The sequence below is a fragment of the Oryx dammah genome, unplaced genomic scaffold (assembly GCF_014754425.2).
Source record: "Oryx dammah isolate SB20612 unplaced genomic scaffold, SCBI_Odam_1.1 HiC_scaffold_1, whole genome shotgun sequence".
Lineage (NCBI taxonomy): Eukaryota > Metazoa > Chordata > Mammalia > Artiodactyla > Bovidae > Oryx > Oryx dammah.
The window spans coordinates 100,584,544-100,609,107 of NW_024070185.1; the positions used below are offsets into that span (position 1 = coordinate 100,584,544).

The window sequence follows — 24,564 nt, forward strand, 5'->3', positions numbered from 1 at the left end:
AGCCTGGTCTCACAGTGAGACCTGGAGCCCACGTGCCCTGGAGCCTGCGCTCCCCGGTGAGATGCCTGAGTAGCAGAGCTGGAGAATAGCCCCTTCTCTCCACAGCTAGAGAAAGGCCTGCACAGCAACACCCGCCAACGCAGCCAAAAATTAATTAATTAAATTATTAAAAAAAAAAACAACAAGAAATCCATTGTGAGAGTTTGCTGGTGGTTCAGTAGTTAGGATTCAGTGCTTCCACCATTGGAGGCCTGGGTTCAATCCCTGGTCGGGGAATTAAGATCCTGTGAGTCACATGGTGAGGTCAAAAAAATAAAATTAAAGTTAAAAGAAAAAAAAAGAAATTAATTATCTATTGACAGTGGAAGGAAATGGATTCAGTTCCTGCTCTGTTCTCTAGTATATTTCAGTGTGAAATGTATCCTATAAGGTGATACTTGAAAACAGGTGCATAACTTGTTCTTAAGATTTGGACATACCACAGAATACTGATACATCTGAAGAGATTTGATTAAGTACTTTCATTAACTAGGTGTCTCTGATTGGCAATGAGATGCCTGGACAATTAGGAACCCATGGGTCTTCAAAAGAAACGCGGTGAAAGGAAGAATATGTAAAAGTTTGTGAGGAAAATCAAGGGCACAAATCTTAATTAGTTTCTGATGCTATCTGTGTTCTTACTTTTTAAATTGTCCTTCACATTTCATCTTATGTCCCAAACTGAGTTATGACTGTTCAGTTTCCCCTTCTAACTTTAGCCTTGAAGCACCACGAGGAAGGAGTCTGTCTGCTTCATCTCTATATGTCCCTCAGTCACTGATACCAGAAGGCACACCACAAGCATTCGTGTATTCTCTCTTGTTGATTATTTTTGTGTGTATTCTTTTTTTTTTTTTAACCATTCACTATAAATAAACCTTTGTGGACAAAAATCTTATTATGCGTCTCTTTGTACCTCTAATCTAGTCCCCTTATGGCAGTGGTGTTAACACCACCAGCTTGTCAAGGTCTCTCACGATGAAGCAGTACAGTATCTGGCATGAAAGTTATTTAAATTCATAGTTGAATTTTGATTATCTGTAACGGATGCTTTGCCATTTCCTTTGCTGGAACCTGTTTTTTCAGCTTGCTATCATAGAATCATGGGATAGACGTTGAAGAGGGGGAAATAAATGGTGGAGTATTTGTGCTTCTGTATCTCAAGCGTGCCTCTCTTCAGCCTCTTGGTAGTCCTGCCATATTCCCGTCTCTTTCCTCCACGGCGCTAATCACCACATGAAACTGTTCTGTTTACTGTTTCTCCATCCTGCGCTTTGTCTGTCTTAGTCACTGTTGAATTATCAGCACTTAGCTCAGAGTTTGGTGAAAGCTGGATAAATATTTATTGATTGGATTAATAAAAGAGGCACACAGGCTGATGAAAATGAACACCTACTTGGGATTTCTAAAGAACTCTTTCCTCCACAAATTGGCATTGAGGGACACATAAAGAGAATCCCACCACCTCCCTCTCTACTCTCTTCACCTTTCCACTCCCCACCCCAGCTACCAGAATTTTTGCTCTTTGGATGACATCTTGGATGGACTTTTGCAATAAAACCATTAAGGGGTAGTAAACATAGACACAAGACTGAATGTGCAGTTGTCTAGACTTAATTTAATAGAGAATATCTAATTTATACCTTTTTTCCCACCATGTTCCCCGGTCTAATGCCCTGCTGATATTGATAGTGTATCAAATTCTGAACACACTGCTTGCCTAGGGCAGCAGTAGACCTTTCCTTCTAATTTAAATTAGCTGAAGGCTGGCGGTCCCATATGTGAGAGTGTATTCGTAATATCCTGATTGAACACAGGCCATCCAATTAGGTGAATTATCTGAAAACTCTTGCTTTTTATCTACTGACATTTGTGATCAGAAAGGCTATTAAATTTCATCCGTGGCGTCAATTTTATGCAAATTATTACGAATTATTTCTTGCCACCAAAGAAGCTGCTTTTCTTCTCCTTGTCTCAAGTTTAAGTTTGAACATACATTGAATATATCTAGATGAGCACTGATTCTTCAGAGTAAGAGTTAGGTTTCTGATATTGTATAGCTGATTCACTTTGTATTGTATTGTATAGTAGAAACTAACATGACATTGTAAGTCAACTATACTTCAATAAAAATGAATTTTTTTAAAAAGAGAGGTTTCTGAAACCCTGTGTACAAATCCCTTCTGCCAGAGGACACCCCCTGTTGGTGCAGTTACTCCTCTCTGTGTCTGTAGATAATTAAAAAATAATTCTGAGTAAAATGTTAGGGGAGCATATATTTATTGGCTGAAATCCCACGTAGACTAAGTATTTATCAAGAAACACGATTTGGGGAATTCCCTGGCAGTCCAGAGATTGGGACTCTGTGCTCCCAGGGCAGGGGACACAGGTTCCATCCCTGGTCAAGGAACTAAGATTCCACGTGCCACACAGTGTGGCCAAAGGAGAAAAACAGACAAGCTGAAATATTGTGAAGATTTTGTGTTTTTAATTATTGTATATAATTCTTTTTCTTAAAAGAATCTTCTGCTGACTCAGCTTTTCCTAGGAAGATAGGCCGTTCCCACCACATGGGGATGAACATGGATATGAGTGGTGGAGACAACAGCACCATGCCACCTCACCATCACCCGACCACGTCATCTGACCACTCCCATGACCACATGATGATGATGATGGTAAGTGCCAAAGCAAAGGCAGCCCGGGCCCTCTCCCACCCCCCGGGTCATAGAAATAATCAGATTTTAGGACTGGAAGATGACTATGTTTGTCATTGTTGTTCAGTCACTAAGTTGTGCCCAACCCTTTGCAACCCCATGGACTGTAGCACGCCAGGCTTCCCTGTCCTTCCCTGTCCTCCCAGCGTTTGCTCAAACTCACATCCATTGAGTTGGTGATGCCATCGAACCATCTCATCCTCTGTGTCCCCTTCTCCTCCTGCCCTCAATCTTTCCCAACATCAGGGTCATTTTCAATGAGTCAGCTGTTCGCATCAGATAGCCAAAGTATTGGAGCTTCAGTTTTAGCATCAGTCCTTCCAGTGAATATTCAGGGTTGATTTCCTTTAGGACTGACTGGTTTGACCTCCATGCAGTCCAAGGGACTCTCAATACTACAGTTCAAAAGCATCAGTTGTCTGGTGCTCAGCCTTCTTTATGGTCCAACTCTTACATCCGTACATGACTATTGGAAAGACCATAGGTTTGACTGTATGGACCTTTGTCGGCAAAGTGATGTCTCTGCTTTTTAATACACTGTCTTGGTTTGTGATAGCATTTTATTTTCAAGGTTAAAGATCAATTTACCGATGAGGAAAAACTAAGGCAGACCTAGAGATGTCAAGTGATTTGCCCAAGATTATGTGGCAGGTTAATTTCATGGCTGTACCAGAATCAATATGGTTCTTTCTTCAGTATATCTTCCTTTCAAAATTGACCCTTTTCTGGATTAATTTCTTTATGCTTTGTGTAGACAAGAAAAAAGACAAAAGTTGACAGTGAGGGCAAAGGAGAACACATGTGGAGAAGTGCCTATATTAGTGATACAAAAATGAGGAGAAAGCTTTCCACTTCAGTGAATGCTTCTTATTACCCAGAACTACTGCTTATAAGTATTCTAAGCTTCTTGACCTGAGATTCTCATGTAGAAACTTCGATTGTTTCTAACTAACATGTTTTCGTTTCCTGGCAGCCTATGACCTTCTACTTTGGCTTTAAGAACGTGGAACTATTGTTTTCTAGTTTGGTGATCAATACGGCTGGAGGTGAGTAAGCCATCAGGTGTTGTTTGAAGGTTACACTCACATGAGAGACAGTGACAAAGAATCTGGAAACCCAGCACCTCTTCCTGCCAGAGTTACTGAGTCAGGAGGGTTGCGATTGTAACCGTCTGGTTCCCTATTTCCTACCTGGAAGATAAGGATACACAATGACTATTTAGGTCCTACTGTAAACCTCTTAAATGACATGTGTATGTTTTAGAGTTTCTGAAGCATAATTTAGATACAGGTCGGAGTCTTTTGCAGACCATTGTCTTTCACCCTTTTCCAGAGTGTTTCCTTGTTTGATTGGTCTTGGATGTAAGACTACAGTCAAGTTTGAATGGCATAAGAAGCATTTTATATATACATACCACAAAATAACCCTAGCTTCTAAACTATTAATTGAATACAGTCTCTTTGGACCCACAAAATCGATTGTTTTGGGAAGAAGGGAAGAATTTAATTCAGGTAGTATGTTAAATCAGTTTTGAACACATGCATATTATTACCAACAATTCACAATGTGAAAGAATTTAAATGCCCATTCAAGAAATAGTCACATGCTTTAGAGGGGCAAGCAGGGCACAGTACATCATGTGGGATCCCAGTCAAGGTTGGAGCCTATGCCCCTGCACTGAGAGGTCAGAGTCTTAACAATAAGCGTTTTATTTCTCTTTCACATATTTTACATTGTGTGTCTCTGTGTGTGAAACTAATTTAATCACATCAAGCAGCCAGACCAAAGGGTTATTGTTGTTCCAATTATTTTTTTGTTATATTAATCAGAAAAGGAGTATATTCTTTAGTAGAGACTGTAGTTTTCACTAATACCATCTTAGTCCTTCTCTTCCACCCATGGGAGTGAAGAGGTAACAATATAACATATTCTGGAATTAACAGTAGAGAGTAGCAGTTTTTTGGAATTCCCTGGCAGTCCAGTGATTAGGACATGGCACTTTGACTTCCCAGGGCCTGGGTTCAGTCCCTGGTCAGAGAGCTAAGATTCTGCAAGCTGAGTAGCAAGGCCCATTCCCACCCACCTCCACCCCTGTCCAAAAAAAAAAAAAAAAAGAGAGAGAGAGAGAGAAAAGAAAAAAAAGAGGAGCAGTTTTTCTACATTTTCTTTCACGCTTGGAGAGCACACCAGCTAAGCATTTTGCATGTTTGACATTACTGCCATCTTTTCCTTTCCTACTTAGAAATGGCTGGAGCTTTCGTGGCAGTGTTTTTACTAGCCATGTTCTATGAAGGACTCAAGATAGCCCGAGAGGGCCTCCTGCGCAAGTCCCAAGTCAGCATTCGGTACAATTCCATGCCTGTCCCAGGACCAAATGGAACCATCCTTATGGAGACACACAAGACTGTCGGGTAAGGAGATTGAAGAGATCCAAGTGGAAGTTCTGTAGAGCTGAACTAGCCAAATAGCAAAGTGGCTATTTTATTAGTAACAGCCCTTTTCTTGAGTTAATGATTCTATGTCACCTTGATCAGCACTCTTTGGAGGCTTGGGGTTGTGAGTCATTAGGTCGAAAGAGGAATGATATTAACTCTTCTTAGAGTTCATTCTGAATTCTAAGCTCTGGTCACTTTGGAAAAAGGAAAGGAATCATTTTAACATATTAGTCAAATAATAATAAACAAGTTAAAGAAAGTTTCAGGTCAGGGTACAGAAGAATGGCAGAACCCAGTTGATTCCTTTCTATAGAAAGTTGTACCTGCCCACCTCTGGTCTCATTTTGTTATAACACTATGCAAAGGTCTGTATTTCACTTAAGAAAGTATCTGGATGACTTGGTTTTCCCCACAGATTGGCAAGTGCTTTTTAAAATTCCGTTATAATAGAAACGTAGATCTTAAAGCTAAATTGGAATTCAAGGAATCCTATAGACCAATGTCTTACTCTCAAGTAAGCACAGTATTATTTATTCCAGTAGTACCCATGATTGAGGGCCAACCAGATTTTGACTCATCTAAGCTGACAGAACTAGTGAGTGACAGAGGAGATAAACCGCCAGGTCTCCTGATCCCTAATTAAGAACTGTCTACTATACCACCCCACCGTCAATTCTGTTTCCAAGTTTTTAAGAGTATGAGCTTTGTGAAGGTGGAAGGCCTGAAAATGTTCGCAGCAATAAGTGTGGGAGGGTGTGGGTCATCCCTTTCAGGTTCCACCGTGGAGGTGAGTCACACTCCAGCCTCCCTTTGCCCTCCTCCTGAAGAGCTTGACTCCTGCTGCCTTAGAACCATATCTGGCTGATGTCTATTAACCTCATAGCCCTATCATTTTTCATTCCAAGGACCAATAAACAAAACTTGCATAGACACAAGTACCCTGGAGTTGCCAAGGTGACAGAGAGGGCAGCTCAAGCTGAGCTCATGACTACAGCTGTTCCCTTTCTTGCGCCTGAAGCGCGTGCCGCGCTGCCGGAGCTCTCCTGGGGCCCCAGCTCCTGTGTCCCTCTTTACTCTCCAGGCAGCAGATGCTGAGCTTCCCGCACCTCCTGCAGACAGTGCTGCACATCATCCAAGTGGTCATCAGCTACTTCCTCATGCTCATCTTCATGACCTACAACGGGTACCTCTGCATTGCTGTAGCAGCCGGGGCTGGCACAGGGTACTTCCTCTTCAGCTGGAAGAAGGCGGTGGTAGTGGACATCACAGAGCATTGCCATTAACGTCTCAGTCCATGGTGTGGCCTTATCGATTGCAGTGGAAGGCAGTTCAAGACTGGAAGACAGGATTCCACCTTCTCTTCTTGCTCCTTGTCTCCTTACGACACACATACACCTGCTCAACAGAGGTTTAGCTTACAGTCTCTGAGCTAAAGTGGTAACTTCCTTCCCCCGACACTTCTTTCCCTAATGAGCTGAGTTTCCCATTTCTCTTGAGATGAAGCCACTCAGGTGAAGTCCTCTCCTCCCTCATTATCTTAGATCCAAGTTATATGTTCTTATCTAATCCGGGTAGCTTTCTGTTCAATGGCTTGATCGCCTGCTTCCTTCTTTTTAGTCTTGTGTTCTTTTTTTTTCTTTTAAACAGACAGTTTGTGAATTCGATGGGTTTTTCCTGGGTCAGTGATGGAAATGGGTTAACTTTAGCCAGGATTGATGGCAGGCGAGGGAAAGTCTTGCCCAGCTAGAACCCAAACATGTTTTAGTCTTTGGACTCAATGGGTGGAAGATAGGTTATGCCTTCCCTAGATGTGACGTGTTGCACCGAAATCTTTGTAGGGGGCAGAGATGGTTTGAGACTGTATAGATACAGGCCCAGAACTTCCAGGACAGTGTATTCCTCAGTGGCTGACTAATCAACATATGTTCCCACTCAACATTTTAATTAGAATGAACTTGTTAATCAAGAAAAAAAGGTGACAATCAATTTGAGAAAATAGATATTTTAAAATGAAACCATTGACATTTTTACTTTGACTTGGTACCTTAGTGTATCACAGCTGAATGAAGCAAGCGTTTAAACATTTTCTTCTGTTACTGTTTTCATGTGTCTGCCTCTAAACCAGTGATTTTCAAACTTTAGCATGCATCAGAAAATCACCTAGCGAGCTTGTTAAAAACCCAGTTGTTGGGCCTCGACCCAGAGCTCCTAAATCAGTATTTTTAACAAATTCCCAAGTGATGCTCCTGCTAATGATCAGGGGACCATACTTTGAGCATCTCTGCTTTAAACTAAGGGAGTATCACCTAGTGGGTGAGCTACCTGGGACTGGGCACGGGAATTTGACTTGCTATTAGTAGGTGGTGTGTCTGGGCTTAACTCATGTACTAAATGCTGCTGGTCAATACTTAATCATTCCACAAACATTTATTCAGCCCCGGCTGTGTCTGTGTGCCCAGGCCCACATGCACAGAAGGGCTGGAGCCAAAGTAAACTTTTCTTAGCATGTATGAAATCACTAGTCCGTATTTTTAAAGATCTGTAATTTCTTGGAAGTAGCCTGAAGGTTGAGAAAGACCTTTGATCTGCAATGTAAATCAGCCAGTCTTGGGTTAGAAGGGCAAAAGCCCAGCCATCTCTTTGAGAGGTTTAGGGTGTGGTTGGCTGATGGGCAGATTTTCCTCAGCCCCAACATCCAAAGGCATACCAGGCAGATCCTCGTTCTCTGCATGACCATCTTTGTTACTCGGGGTGGCGAGAGCTTAATTAGATCACAAGTGGCCAAAAATTACTTTCCTCAGTGAAGAATCGTATTGGATTTTTATTCTCGTTAGTCTACGCTGCAGTCTTGTTCCCAGTCCAGCCTACCTCTGTATAGTGACTCTTCTTGTGCTGGTCTGTTAAATCCTGCCCTCCTTGGTGCTAGACTCCTTTTGTGCCTCAGGGCAGGAGAGAGAAAACACAGCTATCCTGTTGGCCTCTGTTGTGGTTTTGAAGTTTGTACTTTCTCTGTTGATGCCAGTTAAATATTGGAGGGCGAGAAATGTGTACTTGCATGGCTTAGAACCAAGAGAGGGTTATGAGCTTACCGGATCGAGGTTAAAACCTAAGAACCAACACTTAGAATTTTGTTTTTCTCTCATTCCAACCCCTTGTAGTGCTGATACTTAGTATAAGCAAAGGGAATGACAGGTACTGATAAAAATCCAACATTAAGGTACAAATAGCCTGTATTGTCTCAGAAGCCAATGAATAATAAAACCCTGAGAAATAAAATAAGAATCAATGTTTAGTAGTAACCCTGGTACTCTCTAGACATCTTGTCATGATCTGCTATGAAATAACCTTATCAGGTTATTTTCAGTGTATGAAAATCAAGGCCAGTTAAGACAAAATGCTGCAAATTTCAAACTCTCAGAGAGAAGCAATTTGGGATATGTCTTTGGATATTCAAGATAGAGTCTCATGAAAAACCTGAATTCTGTGATCTTGAGCTAGGTTGCCAAAGGAAGAAACTAGTGAAGTGGGGGGTGGTGGTGGTAAGTAAACCTTAAATTCTGTCTTTCTTGAGTTCTTGGCCTGTGTTAATGTTGGTAATCTTGTTGATTTTCATATCTGTACCCCTGTTCATTTAGAATTTTAGTGCCTGCCTTTGTTCCTTTTGGATGCAAATTGCTCGTTTCCTCCTGTTCACGACAAGTGGAAGCTGTATGGCCCTGTCTTTGGCCCCTGACTGTCTTTCAGTCTTTTATCCTATACATCTAGTCTGTTAATCTCCCTAGCCCTCCCAATGCACTGGACAGTGCTGTGCAGTGGGTTTAGATACTGATACCAACTGGAAGCTGTAAAACTCATTCGAGACCCTAAGCACACTTTGAGGAGCAATTGTCCTGTTGGAATTCCTATGAGGCTGGGTAAAGGGCTACCTGGTACTATCCACTAAGTTGCAAAATCTTAGGTACCTTCTCCAACCTATGCCAGAGGAACATTCAGCCCCTCACTGCCCACAGACAGAGTCCTCTGTCCACCAGGGAATCAGAGACTAAAGCTTCTTCACTACTTCTATGGTAGGGTTGTCTGGAATTCCCTTTTAGGCTGTGGGGCACTGGTTTCGGGTTCCCTGTAGAAGCTGGAAGGGGAGGTGGTAGGGAGTATACTTTCATGTCATTTACTGTTGGTCCTGCCCTCTCCAGCTGCTTCCTTGAGAAGATACATCTAAAGATACAAAGTCTGCATTTGACACAATGCCTTAATCACTGGGTCTACAATTAATGTTGGCTTTTAGGTTGTAAGCTCCTGGAGGGCAGTATTGCTGTCGTAGGAATATTTTAACAGTGTCATGTGCAAAAGAACAAATAAATATTTTGATTTTGTGATTCTATGTGTGTCTTCCACCCAGAGGATGTCAGAGTCAGTGGTCTCTTCACTGTCCGCATGGACTCCGGCCATTATCATCAGTTTTTAAGAAGTCCGCCTTTCAGGTGGCGTGACCCAGTTATAGTTTCATCTCACTGTCCTCCTCCTACTTTAAACGACAGGCTTTGTACACGCCAGAAGAGTTCGCATGACCTTTTGCACAGGAGACGGTCTTAATGAAGATGCAATATCTCAGTACACCGAAGATTTTATCATATCATAATCTTTTCCCTGTGTTTATGCTGACAGAACATCCTCTTGAGTGTGGCTATTAGGAGGGAAGAAGAAACTCAGAAGCCTCAATGTTTTTGTGCTTCTGTGCCTACTCATGCTGGGAAGCCACAGTGACTGGTTGAGGCAGTCTTGTATGATTTTTTTTCTCTCACTCTTTGATCCTGGCCTTTGTAGCATTCAAAAGAATTGAACTCAGTTTCCCTATCTGGAGCCACTATTGCTGTGTTTTCAAGATAAAAGAATGGAAAATCCCAGCTGAAAGTGGAAGAATAAAACTATTTTAAGAATGGTAGGGAAGACGTGAAACTATATATCCTCTTCTCTTCCTGCCCCCCACATTGTGATTACCCAGACTTAAACTACCCCAGAAAGGCTGGGTAAAATCCTGCTAGTGGGTCTCTACAGAACTGCTGATTCCAGGGGTTCTTTTCTACTATAGTTGGCAGTTCCCAGTAGTTGAATTAAACAGTGAAAACAACAGGACATAATTCTAGTCTCTGAGCTTCCTCCCAGATTGACTCATTAGGAAAGCTCTCAGGCAGTTTGGGAAAGAAGGAAAACTGGGATGGTTGGAATGCTAACACTCCACTGCCTATCCTCTCAAACTAATTACAAAGCCATTCTATAAAGATTCTAGAAATCCACAGCCTGATCAGGTTTATACAAAATCGTGAGACTCTAGTCTCCACAAGGGCAGGGATCTTGATTTGCTCACTGCTGTTACTGAGTGCCTAGAATGGTACGTGGCACAGAGGAGGCACTCAATAAATACTTGTCGAGTAAATGAATTAAGTGAAAATCAGTTACAGGGATCAACTGGATGTGTCCTGTGTGCGTTGTGTAGTTGCTAAGCTGTGTCCAACTCTTTGCGACCCCAGGGACTGTATCCCACCAGGCTCCTCTGTCCGTGGGACTTCCTAGGCAAGAATACTGCAGTAGGTTGCCATTCTTCAGGGGATCTTCCTGACCCAGGCATCAAACTCTTGTCTCCTGCGATGGCAGGGGGATTCTTTTTACCTCTGAGCCACCTGGGAAAGCCCATTCTGTGCATAGGGTCTTTTAATAAAGATGAGAAGAATGATGTAGCAATTTAATGGTGCTATTATATTTCATTAAGGATGTCACACACTTTCCCAAAAATATATTTATTTTTAAAAACAAAAATCAGACAAGTTTTATCGAGATTTTCCAGAGACAAACCAGAGTTTGAATTTCAGAGTGAAAATTAAGCATCCATAATCTCATGCAGAAGTATTTCTCTGCAGGAGGTAAAACATTCTGCCTGACTTTGAGCACTCCATTCTCTAAATCTTGTTTGTGTTTCTGCCATCATTGTACTCCATTCCAGGGCTCTGGCACACAAGATAATCCACCTCTAAAACTCAAAATTTCCAAATTGAGATGAACGATTGTTGGGCTTTGGTTGGGGTTTATAACCAATTCGATCATTAATCATTTGTTCCCGGCTCTTGGGATCACTGCTGAGTCCAATGGCACCTTCTCCATCACTGCCTCCTACAATGTCCACATCTTCCTTTTGTTTCTTACGGGTCTGAAAGTTTAAATGTTTTAGTGTTAAGGCAATATTCTATTTATTAACAAACATTTATTTAGCACCTACAATGTATTAGGCATTAGGGAAAAGGATAGGGTTTGGGATTACACAACAATAAGCTGAAATCCTAGGTTTAGATGGTTAGGGGTCCAAGAGGATATGAGGATGCAGTGATAAAAGATGTAAGCCCTACCTTCCAGGATGTCACAGTCTAAAAGGGAAATAGACCATTAAAATAGAAGATGAATCAGGGCTATGACAGAGCAAAGTCCACACCATAGATGGAAATCAACGTGACTGGTAAAACAACCACCAGAAATTAACAGATGACACCATGAGATTAAATGTAACACAAGAATAGAAAGTTTGTGCTATCTTATCATGAGGTCTGTCCGACTTGGGGAATTCATTTTTGTTTTCAGATAAAAGGTTTGGCTCCAGCCACAAGTTACTACAGAATTCACAGTTAATGTCTCGGTTTGATCACTTTCAAAGAGAGAAACTAACATCCCACAACTACCCTACCTGAGAGTTCCTTATTAGAAGAATGGCTCCCCTACACCAATCCCAATCCCTGGAATCACTGCTATTCTTTACCACTTACTGCTATTCTTCACCACTGCTGAACTGGGAGCCTTTAAATGCTTGCCAGCATCAAAGTATATAGTGCATCAGTGAGGTATTACTTTATGTGTATATATATATATACATAATGACCTTCCTGAGTTACTCTCTAGGTTATACTACCTATATAACATTAGAAAAGCTCTCCCTAAACACCTTTGTGAAGACAAGTTCTAAAAGGCACAGGATGATATCATTTTATAAGCTGTGAGAAATTCAGAATATCCAAGTAAAATGAAATCATTGAAAAGCCTTCCAACTGTGAACAACTGCTGACTGTTTCAAAATCCAGAGTCAGCAAAATGTAATTAAACTAATTTTAGTAACAAATAAAATACCAGTTTTCTGTTCCATTTTAGCACAGAACAAAAACTATTCCTCCCTCCAAAGTTGCTCTAAAACAAGTGAAACCCACTAAATAACTGTCTGTAGTAAAAAGATTAAAAACAACAACAAAAATATCAAGGCATAAATTTATATCTAGGAATAAATTTGACCAAGGAGGTATAAAGACCTGTACACTTAAAAACGAGACATTGTTGAAAGAAACTGAAGACACAAAGAAATGAAAAGGTATTCTATGCTCATGGATAGGACAGTTAAAATGTCTATACTCCCTAAAGCAATCTACAGATTCAATGCAATCCCCATCAAAATCCCAACAACATTTTTCACAGAAATAGAACAAAAATTCCTAAAATTTGTATAGGACCACAGAAGACCCCAAGGAGCCAAAGCAATCTTGAAAAAAAAAAGGTCAAGGCTGGAGGTATCACATTCCCTGATTTCAAATTACTCTACGAAACCACAGTAATCAAAACAGCATGGTATTGGCAGAAAAAGAGACACAGATCAATGGAACAGAACTAAGAGCCCAGAAATAAACCTTCACATATACAGATAACTGATTTACAACAAAGTAGCAAAGAACATCGGAGAAGGCAATGGCACCCCACTCCAGTACTCTTACTTGGAAAATCCCATGGACAGAGGAGCCTGGTGGGCTGCAGTCCATGGGGTCTCGAAGAGTCGGACACCACTGAGCGACTTCACTTTCACTTTTCACTCTCATGCATTGGAGAAGGAAATGGCAACCCACTCCAGTGTTCTTGCCTAGAGAATCCCAGGGACAGAAGAGCCTGGTGAGCTGCCATCTCTGGGGTCGCACAGAGTCGGACACAACTGAAGTGACTTAGCAGCAAAGAACATACAATGGAGAAAGGACCGTCTCTTAAATAAATGCTGCTGAGAAAATTGAACAGCCAATGCAAAAGAATGAAGCTAAACCACTATTTTGCACCATGCTGCTGCTGCTGCTAAGTCGCTTCAGTCATGTCCAACTCTGTGCGACCCCATAGACGGCAGCCAATGAGGCTCCTCCGTCCATGGGATTCTCCAGGCAAGAGTACTGGAGTGGGGTGCCACTGCCTTCTTCTACACAAAAATTAACTCAGAATGGATTAAAGACTTTATTATAAGACCTCCTCAAACAATAAAACTCCTAGAAGAAAACATAGGTGGTATGCTGTTTGAATCAGTCTTACCAGTCTTTCTGAGTATTGTTTCCTCAGGCAAGGGAAACAAAAGAAAAATAAATGGGACTCTATCAAACTATAAGTCTTTGGCACAGCAAAAGAAACCATCAACAAAATGAGAAGACAGGATACTAAATGGGAGAAAATAGCTGCAAATAATTTATCTGATAAGGGATTAATACCCCAGATATATAAAACTCTCATACAACTCAACAACAAAAAAACAGATGACCCAAGAATCTGAATAGACATTTTTCCAAAGACAGACAGATGACCAACAAGTATAAGAAAAGATGTTCAACATCACTAATTACTGCTGCTGCTGCTGCTGCTAAGTCGCTTCAGTCATGTCCAACTCTGTGCAACCCCATAGACGGAAGCCCACCAGGCTCCCCCATCCCCGGGATTCTCCGGGCGAGAACACTGGAGTGGGTTGCCATTTCCTTCTCCAATGCATGAAAGTGAAAAGTGAAAGGGAAGTCGGTCAGTCGTGTCCGATTCTTAGCGACCCCATGGACTGCAGCCTACCATGCTCCTCCATCCATGGGATTTTCCAGGCAAGAGTACTGGAGTGGGGTGCCATCACTAATTACTAGAGAAATGCAAATCAAAACGACAATGGGATATCATCTCATGCTCATTAGAATGGCCATTATTAAAAAGAGAAGAAATAATAGGTGTTAGAGAGGACATGGAGAAAAGGAAACCACACATTGTAAGAATGTAAACTGGTACAGCCAGTAAGGAAAACAGAATGGAGATTTCTCAAAAAGTTAAGAGTAGAACTCCCATATGATCCAGCAATTCCACTCCTGGGTATATATCCAAAGAAAATGAAAACGCTATTTCAAAAAGATGAGTTCACTGCCATGCTCATCACAGCGTCATTCACAATGGCCAACATGTGGAAACAACCTCAGTGCCTCATGACAGATGAACAGATAACGCAGATGTGGTGTATCTATATCTATATCTATCTAGATATACCATGAAATGCTACTCAGTCATAAGAATTAACCCAATTTAAAAAAAAGGTAACTCAATAGGGAGCTGACTCTGCAAGGTCAAATTTCAGTATGAGACTAACACTGAAGTTTACAACTGAAGTTTAAACCATAAGGGACTTTCAGGGAAAGAGCACAGAGTGTTTATTGACACTGAAATTAAAGATAACTCGTCAGGAGAAGATAAAGTGGAGAGATGACCAAGGACCAGATCAAAAGGGCCTTTTATGTCATCCTAAGGAATTTGTACTTTATTCCAAAAGCCAGTAAAGAATTTAAGTCTTACTGATTGACATCTAATACCGTGTGGTAACGCTATGCTTAAAAAATACACATTGAACTCCTACTAGATGCTGGGAACTCAACAGTGGAGAAGACAGGCATGAGTTTTACAATCAGCGTTCCTAATATAAATGATTTTACAATAAACAAACAAATCATTGTAAATTATAATAAGTGCTATGAAATAGAATAAAGTGTTCTGAGAGATCCTAATGAGATGGAGAGAGCACGGGTAGGAATGAAACACCGAAGCTGGACAGGGTCAGAAGAGGCCTCTCAGACTGAGGAGGTCACATTCAAACTGAGACATGAAGAGGAAAGACTCCAGGCAGGGGAAAATAACATGTGCAAAGGCCACGAGTTATAAACAGGTTGGCATGTTCAAGGACATAAAAGAAAACCAATGTGCCTAGGGTGCCGAGGGCAAGGCAAGAGTGGCAGAAGACGAGACCTGAGAGGGGCCAGAACATACAAAAACTTGGAGGCATGACAAGGAACTGAGGCTTTATTCCAGGTTCAGGAAACCACTGAGGATTTTTAAGTATGAGAATAACATGAGCTGAAAATTTTTAAAGATCACTTTATATAGATACCTAATGGAGAAAGGATTGAAGACACAATAATGGACGCAGAGAGACAACTTGGATGCTACTCGAATTGTGCAGTGAGATAATGGTTATTAGAATAGGGTTCTAACAGTGGAGATAAAAAAAGGTACGGGTAGATACTAGAAATATTCTGGAGGTAGAACCAAAGGGTTTATGGGAAAATTGAATATAAAAGGTGAGGGAAAGGGAGAACTTAAGACTGACTCGCAGGATTATGGTGTGAGCAACTATATAGATACTGACATAGAGTATACTGAGGTGAAAATGGTTCGAGGAAGAAATCAAGAGTTTTTTGTTTTAACATATTAAGTGTAGTACACTGAATAATGACCTCCAAAGCTGCTGCTGCTGCTAAGTCACTTCAGTCGTGTCCAGCTCTGTGCGACCCCATAGGCAGCAGGATCCTGTAACTGTTGCCTTGTATGTGAAAACGGTCTTTGTAGATGTGATTCAACTAAGGATGTTGCGATGGGGACATTTCCCTGGAATATGTGGGTGGGCCCTTAATGCCAATGCATGTATCTTGTAAGAGAGGGGACAGGGAGACGTGACAGCAGAGAAGACAACGTGATTACAGACAGAGACACCAGACTGATGTGGCCACAAGTCAAGGAATGCCAGCAGCCACCAGAAGCTGCGACAGTCAAGGAACAGAACCGTCCCCACAGTCTCTGGAGGGAGCACAGTCCTGGTGACATCTTGATTTGGATCAGTGATACTGGTTTCAGATTGCTTGCCTGCAGAACTGTGAAAGCCTAAATTTCTGTTGTTTGAAACCACCAAGTTTGTGGAAATTCATTACAGCAGACACAGGAAGCTAATACATTATGGTAAAGATGCCTGTAAAGCATCCAAACAGAGATTTCAAACAAGCTGTTGGTATGAGAATCTGGAGTTCAAAAGTCAAGGGTTACTGTTTCAAATATTCCTAAGGGTTTGAAAGTTGTACTCTTACCTCCAGGTCCTTTCGAATGCTCTCAAACTCCTCAATATCATCAAGTTTCAGCTCCAGGCGGGTTGGTTTTCGTCGCAGCATAATGAAATCAACACTAAAGGGCAGATCCAGTAAACTATTAGCTGTTAAAAATGGTAGAGAGGAGAAAAAATTGTAAGGCATAAATCTCAGCTACAAATATAAGATCAGTTTGTAAGCATGCACACAAAAACAAATAGTGATACAAAAGACTCATCTGGAATCACACACTGGCTTCTAAGTCCTGAGGGATATAATTATCACGTTTTTATTATATGATGCAGATCCACAACTCTGTAATTACAAAAATCTCTTTCTTCCAGAATTTAAAATAGCCAGCTGCCTATAAAAGGATTCTAGGCATCAATCACTTTAATCTCATGTCCATTCCCAGAGAAATATTCTAGCTAAGAGAATAAAGCTAAAATATCACAATTTTAATTCAGTATAGTTAGTAGGAAATAGATTTGACCAACACGATCTGGGAATTGTGAGAGACTTATGATCACTCCTGAATGCTAAAATCAGTTTGCGAAATCGTACGAAAACTCCTTCTAACTCACCAGTTCACAGGCTTATCCTCAAGGTCTAAATAGGTCCTCAATGGATGGGTTATTCATTCAACCAACAGTTCCTGTGCTCCAGCTACTGAGTTAAAAGGCATAGTCACAGTCTGTGGGGAAAACAAACATAAATAGAAAACTGCAATATACTGTAGTAAGAACCTTGATGAGGGTAATGTAATGGCATCACACAGGCACCCAACCCAGTGGGGTGAACAGAGATGTGGAGGAGATGATGTCTAAGTTGATTTTTGAAGGACAGGCAGAAAAGGGGGATTAAAGACATCCCAGGCAGAGAGAATAAGTATACACAGAGGCTCAAGAGAACACTCTGGAATCTGAAAACCCAAGGTAATGTTTATGCTACAAAAAAAAAAAAAAGCTTTTCTTTTAGAAGAAAATAAAACTCCTCAATTGAGTTTAAAACCTGTTGATGGCATCATCTTTATATCCTCATGGTATCCAGTAGAGATCATCTATAATACCCGTTAGTAAATGCTTTGTTGAATAAACTGAGAGATCCAAACCAAAAAAAAAGTGAAATGAACTTTTCTTGAGCACTGTGCTACACTCTTCTTTTTACATTCTCAGGTTTACTTTAACACAGAAATTCCATGATGCTGGCAAAATTACCCCTATTTCGCAATGGCACCTCACTCCAGTACCCTTGCCTGGAAAATCCCATGGGTGGAGGAGCCTGCTGTGCTGCAGTCCATGGGGTTGCTAAGAGTCGGACAAGACTGAGCGACGTCACTTTCACTTTTCACTTTCATGCATTGGAGAAGGAAATGGCAGCCCACTCCATTGTTCTTGCCTGGAGAATCCCAGGGGAGCCTGGTGGGCTGCCGTCTATGGGGTCGCACAGAGTCGGACACGACTGAAGTGACTTAGCAGCAGCAGCAGCTCAGATGAAGTCTTAGCTGCTCAGTTTGATTAATGTTAGCTTCCTGGGAAATTCCCTGACAGTCCAATGGTTAGGACTCTGGGTGTCCACTGCAGTGGGCACCAGTTTGATCCCTGGCTGGGGAACTAAGATCCACATGCCTCAAGAAGGGACAAAAAAAAAAAAGTCACCCTCCTATAAAAATTGTACATAGGCCACAGGGAGAGGATTACATGAGAATCATGTAAGTGAAAGCTCCTTTAAAATATGCATAGGCCCCTCTCGCCTTCTCAGATGGCCCACACTCTGCAGAGTGTGTTTCTCTCTAAATAAATTCACTTCTTACCAAGCAAAAAACACACAAACAAAAACCAAAAATATACGTACAGATATAAATTATTAATACATGTATCTAGGATATAGACAGGACTTTGAAATACACAAAGGAAGAAACGTCTCCTCCTCCCACGAAGGCTGAGACAGACACAAGTAATATTCCTTATCAATATAAAACACCAGCACATCACATTTCAAATTGCTTTGTACTAAATCAGATATTATCTTGATTCCAATGTAGAAAAAAAGCAGAGGAGGCCAAAGTTCCAAGGGTGGAGAATGCTTAAAAGAAAAAAGAACTGAGACACATTTTAACCTTTCTGCAAACTGTAAAAAGCTCACCACTAGGGAGCAGTATAGAGTAACATATAAAAGTGCCTGCTCTGGAGATGAGCATGGCCTTGCCCACCAGAACAAGACCCAGTTTGCCCCACAGCCAGTTCCTCGCATCAGGAAGCTTGCACAAACCTTTTATCCTCATCCATCAGAGGGCAGAAAGAATGAAAACCACAATCACAGGGAACTAACCAAACTGACCACGTGGACCACAACCTTGCCTAACTCAATGACTCTACGAGCCATGTGGTGTAGGGCCACCCAAGACGGACGGGCCATGGTGGAGAGTTCTGACAACACGTGGTCCACTGCAGAAGGGAATGGCAAGCCACTTCAGCACTATTGCCTTGAGAACCCCATGAACACTATGAAAAGGCAAAAAGATACTACACAGAAAGATGAACTGCCCAGGTTGGTAGGTGTCCAATTCTCCAGAAGGAATGAAGAGGCTGACCCAAAGCAGAAATAACATGCAGTTGTGGATGTGTCTGGTGGTGAAAGTAAAGTTTGATGCTGTAAAGAAGAATATTGCATAGGAACCTGGAATGTTAGGTCCATCAGTCAGTTCAGTTCAGTTGCTCAGTCATGTCTGACTCTGTGACCCCATGGACGCCAGCACACCAGCCTTCCATCCATCACCAATTCCCACAGCTTGCTCAAACTCATGTTCATTGAGTCAGTGATGCCATCTAACCATCTTATCCTCTCTCATCCCCTTCTCCTGCTGCATTCAATCTTTCCCAGCATCAGAGTCTTTTCTAAGGAGTCAGTTCTTCGCATCAGTGGTCAAAGTACTGGAGCATCAGCCCTTTCAATGAATATTCAAGACTGATTTCCTTGAGGATTGACTGGATTGATCTTGAAGTCCAGGGTCCATGAATCAAGGTAAGTTGGAAGTGGTCTAACAGGACATGGCAAGAGTGAGCATTGACATTTGGAATCAGTGAACTGAAATGGACTGGAATGGGCGAATTTAACTCAGATGACCACTATATCTATTACTATGGGGAAAAATCCCTTAGAAGAAGAAAATGGAGTAGCCCTCACAGTCAACAAGGTCCAAAATGCAGTACTTGGGTGCAATCGCAAAAATGACAGAATGATCTCTGTTTGTTTCTAAGGCAAACCATTCAATATCACAGTAATCCAAATCCATGTCCCAACCACTAATGCTGAAGAAGCTGAAGCTTAATGGATCTATGAAGACCTACGTGACCTTCTAGAACTAACACCAAAAAAAAAGATGTCCTTTTCATCACAGGGGACTGGGATGCAAAAGTAGGAAGTCAAGAGATAACTGCAGCAACAGGCAAGTTTGGTCTTGGAGTACAAAATGAAACAGGACAAAGGCTAACAGAGTTTTGCCAAGAGAACACCCTGGTCATAGCAAATACCCTCTTCCAACAACACAAGAGAAGACTCTACACAATGTGGACATCACCAGATGGTCAATACCGAAATCAGATTAATGATATTCTTTGTAGCCGAAGATGGAGAAGCTCTATGCTGCTGCTGCTGCTAAGTCGCTTCAGTTGTGTCTGACTCTGTGCGACTCCATAGACGGCAGCCCACCAGGCTCCGCCGTCCCTGGGATTCTCCAGGCAAGAACACTGGAGTGGGTTGCCATTTCCTACTCCAATTCATGAAAGTGAAAAGTGAAAGTGACTGCAGCCTACCAGGCTCCTCCATCCATGGGGTTTTCCAGGCAAGAGTACTGGAGTGGGGTGCCATTGGCTTCTCTGGAGAAGCTCTATAGAGTCAGTGAAAACAAGGCTGGGAGTTGACTATGGCTCAGATCATGAACTCCTTATTGCCAATTTCAGATTTAAATTTAGGCCATTCAGGTATCACCTAAATCAAATCTCTTACGAATATAGAGTGGAATGACAAATAGATTGAAGGGATTAGATCTAATAGAGTGCCTAAAGAACAATGGATAGAGGTTTGTAACATTGTATAGGAGGCAGTGATCAAAAGAAAAATAATTGCAAAAGGGCAAAACGGTTATCTGACAAGGCCTTACAAATAACTAAAAAAAAAGAGGCTGTGGAAACTGTGGAAATGAAAGGCAAAAGAGAACAGGAAAGATACACCCATTTGAATGCAGAGTTCCAGAGAATAGCAAGGAGGGATAAGAAAGCCTTTTTAAGTCAACAAGGGAAAGAAATAGAAGAAAACAATAGAATGGGAAAGACTAGAAATCTCTTCAAGAAAATTAGAGATACCAAGGGAACATTTCATGCAAAAATAGGCACAATAAAGGACAGAAACAGTATGGACCTAACAGAAGCAGAAGATATTAAGAAGAAGTGGCAAGAATACATAGAAAAACTATACAAAAAAGATCTTAATGACCCAGATAACCACAGTGGTGTGATCACTCACCTAGAGCCAGACATCCCGGAATGTGAAGTCAAGTGGGCCTTAGGAACCATCACTATGAACAAAGCTAGTGGAAGTGATGGAATGCTAGCTAAGCTATTTCAAATCCTAAAAGATGATGCTGTAAAGTGCTGCACTCAATATGCGAGCAAATTTGGAAACTCAGCAGTGGCCACAGGACTGGAAAAGGTCAGTTTTCATTCCAATACCAAAGAAGAGCAATGCCAAAGAATGTTCAAACTACCGCACAATTGTATTCATTTCACATGCTAGCCAGAGTAATGCTCAAAATCCTTTAAGCTAGGATTCAACAGTATGTAAACTGAGAACTTTCAGATGCACAAGCTGAATTTATATACAAGCAGAGGAACCAGGGATCAAATTGCCAACATGCCTTGGATCATAGAAAAAGTTAGAGAATTCCAGAAAAATATCTACTTCTGCTTCATTGACTACACTAAAGCCTTTGACAACAAACTGTGGAAAATTCTGAAAGAGATGGGAATACCACACCACCTTACCTCCTCCTGAAAAACCCGTATGCGGGTCAAGAAGCAACAGTTAGAATTGGACATGGAACAACAGACTGGTTCAAAACTGGGAAATGAGTACGTCAAAGCTGTATATTGTCACCCTGCTTATTTAACTTCTATGCAAAGTACATCATGCGAAATGCCGGGCTGGATGAAGCACAAGCTGGAATCAATGCAGGGAGAAATATCAATAACCTAAGATATGCAGATGACACTTACGGGCAGAAAGTGAAGAGGAATTAAAGAGTCTTAATGAAGGTGACAGAGGAGAGTGAAAAGTCTGGCTTAAAACGCAACATTCAAAAAATTAAGATCATGGTATCTGGTCCCATCACTTCATGGCAAATAGATGGGGAAACAACGGAAACAATGACAGACTATTTTGGGCTCCAAAATCACTGTGGATGGTGAATGCAGCCAGAAATTAAAAGACACTTGCTCCTTAGAAGAAAAGCAATGACAAACTTAGATAGCATATTAAAAACCATACACATTACTTTGCCTACAAAAGTTCATATAGTCAAAGTTACAGTTTTTCCAGTAGTCATATACGGATGTGGGAGCTGGACAATAAAAAAGGCTGATCACTAAAGAATTGATGCCTTTAAACTGTGGTGCTGGAGAAGACTCTTGAGAGCCCCTTGGACAGCAAGGAGATCAAACCAGTCAATCCTAGAGGAAATCAACCCTGAATATTCATTGTAAGGACTGATGCTGAAGCTGAAGTTTCAATACTTTGGCCACCTGATGCAAAGAGCCAACTCATTAGAAAAGACCCTGATGCTGGGAAAGATTGAAGGCAGGAGAAGGGGATGACAGAGGATGACATGATTGGACAGCATCATCAATTCAATGCACAGGAGTTTGACCAAACTCCAGGAGATGGTGAAGGACAGGGAAGCCTGGCACGCTGCTGTCCATAGGCTTGCAAAGAGTCCGACATGACTGAGCAACTGAACAACAATTGGAGGCAGAGATTCTAATTCCATCCCCTCTGATCTTGGACAGCTGGCTTCACCTTTCACTAGATCTTGGTTTCCTGGTCTGTATCTATTGTTGTATGGATTGAATGTCGCATTGCAGCGTAAATTCCTGTAATGAAACCTGGCATTTAGCAAACGCTCCATCAGTTCAGTTCAGTTGCTCAGTTGTGTCCGACTCTTTGTGACCCCATGGACTGCAACATGCCAGGCTTCCCTGTCCATCACCAACTCCTGGAGGTTACTCAAACTCATGTCCATTGAGTCGGTGATGCCATCCAACCATCTCATCCTCTGTTGTCCCCTATTCCTCCTGCCTTCAATCTTTCTGAGCATTGGGGTCTTTTCAAGTGAGTCAGTTCTTTGCATCAGGTGGCTAAAGTATTGGAGTTTCAGCTGCGGCATCAGTCCTTCAATGAATATTCAGGACTGATTTCCTTTAGGATGGACTGGCTGGATCTCCTTGCTGTCCAAGGGACTCTCAAGAGTCTTCTCCAACACTGCAGTTCAAAAGCATCAATTCTTCAGCACTCAGCTTTCTTTATAGTCCAGCTCTCACATTCATACATGACTACTGGAAAAACCAAAGCTTTGACTAGATGGACCTTTGTTGGCAAAGTAATGTCTCTGCTTTTTGATATGCTGTCTAAGTTTTTCATTGCTTTTCTTCTAAGGAGCAAGCGTCTTTTAATTTCATGGCTTGTAGTCCTCATCTGCAGTGATTTTGGAGCCCCCCAAAATAAAGTCTGTTACTGTTTCCATTGTTTCCCCATCTATTTGCCATGAAGTGATGGGGCCAGATGCCGTGATCTTAGTTTTCTGAATGTGGAGTTTTAAGCCAACTTTTTCACTCTCCTCTTTCACTTTCATCAAGAGACTCTTTAAGTCTTCTTCACTTTCTGCCATAAGGGTGGTGTCATCTGCATATCTGAGGTTATTGATATTTCTCCCGGCAATCTTGATTCCAGCTTGTGCTTCATCCAGCTTGGCATTTTGCATGATGTACTCTGCATATAAGTTAAATAAGCAGAGTGACAATATACAACCTTTAGTACTCCTTTCCCGATTTGGAACCAGTCTGTTGTTCCATGTTCAATTCTAACTGTTGCTTCTTGACTTGCATACAGATTTCTCAGGAGGCAGGTCAGGTGGTCTAGCATTACCATCTCTTTGAGAATTTTTCACAGTAAATAGCCACTATTATCGTAAAGAGGCCTAGGGGAGGGGAGGGGGCTCTTTCCAGCTCTGGAAACACCAATATTTTGAGCATCTCCACCCCCTACAAGGAGAAGGAAATGGCAACCCACTCCGGTACTCTTGCCTGGAAAATCCCATGGACAGAGAACCCTGGGAGGCTACAGTCCATGGGGTTGCAAAGAATTGGACACGACTGAGCGACTTCACTTTCACTTTCACGCCCTACAAGGGGGCAACAATCTTGTCTTGTCCGCCTCTGATGCCCCAGCACCCAGGGCAGCAGGGTTGTGCAAAGCTGTTTGCTTGCAGTTTACCTGACGCCTTACATTCATCATCTCACTCTGAATAAGATAGAAAGACCTGCTGAAGACAGCAAAAGCGGGGCGTGGCTCCTCCGCCTGGTCTTTATTTCACTTCGGCGCTAGAGGGCTCTTTGAACTTATTGTTTCACCACTGCCCAAATCCACCGAAAACCCACCCAGCTCAGAAGAAACTGCCAAGAGAACTCCCTGACAGCGGAGGAGAACAGCACTCCCGCCACAGCTCCCGGGCTGCACTCAAGGGTCCAGGGCGAGAGTTTCCATGGTAACATGGGCCTTGGCGCCAGGAGGACTTAGAGCCCCTGGCCGGGCCGGGAGCCGACAGCAGGCCCCGGAATCCCTCGATTCGCTCCCTGAGTTCAGTTCGCAGCAGCGCGATTCCCCGCACCTACCTCTTTTCAGGCCTGTTCAGTCCCTTTCCGGAACCTCGGCGCCCACCCCGAATCATCCGCTAAGCCAACTGGACTACACTTCCCACACTGCCTCTGAGTCTCTCTCTTCGCAGAACCTTGTCCTCCGCGTGCTTCTCTCGGAGGCTCTACAGATCATAGCTCTCAACTCGCCCAGACTCCCTTCTACTACGATTCCCACAATGCTCCACGCCTCCCAGGA

At 42.1% G+C, this 24,564-nt stretch overlaps 2 protein-coding genes across 2 annotated transcripts in view; one reads left to right on the plus strand and one right to left on the minus strand.

Annotated features, from left to right (window-relative positions):
* SLC31A1 (solute carrier family 31 member 1) overlaps positions 1-9,572 on the plus strand; it is a 35,739-nt gene extending 26,167 nt beyond the window's left edge. The window contains exons 2-5 of the mRNA XM_040239454.1: positions 2,560-2,717; positions 3,730-3,802; positions 4,999-5,167; positions 6,273-9,572. Of these exons, the coding sequence (XP_040095388.1) occupies positions 2,610-2,717; positions 3,730-3,802; positions 4,999-5,167; positions 6,273-6,474 (552 nt within the window). The 5' untranslated portion in view covers positions 2,560-2,609 and the 3' untranslated portion in view covers positions 6,475-9,572. The remainder of the gene's footprint in view (positions 1-2,559; positions 2,718-3,729; positions 3,803-4,998; positions 5,168-6,272) is intronic.
* Positions 9,573-10,967: 1,395 nt separating this feature from the next.
* On the minus strand, positions 10,968-24,543 carry CDC26 (cell division cycle 26). Its single transcript, XM_040239518.1, has 4 exons — positions 24,345-24,543; positions 16,986-17,095; positions 16,405-16,526; positions 10,968-11,393 (listed from the first exon to the last, which is right to left on the minus strand). The coding sequence occupies exons 3-4, from the start codon at positions 16,483-16,485 to the stop codon at positions 11,217-11,219; spliced, it is 258 nt and encodes an 85-aa protein (XP_040095452.1). The 5' UTR covers positions 16,486-16,526; positions 16,986-17,095; positions 24,345-24,543; the 3' UTR covers positions 10,968-11,216.
* Positions 24,544-24,564: the final 21 nt, after the last annotated feature.

Excerpts from the sequence above, each read along its gene's own strand:
- CDC26 (XM_040239518.1), bottom strand. The coding sequence starts at position 16,485 with ATGCTGCGACGAAAACCAACCCGCCTGGAGCTGAAACTTGATGATATT. Across the intron at positions 11,394-16,404 it reads GCATTCGAAAGGACCTGGAG|ACCCGTAAGAAACAAAAGGA; the intron begins GTAAGAGTACAA and ends TTAAACTTTCAG.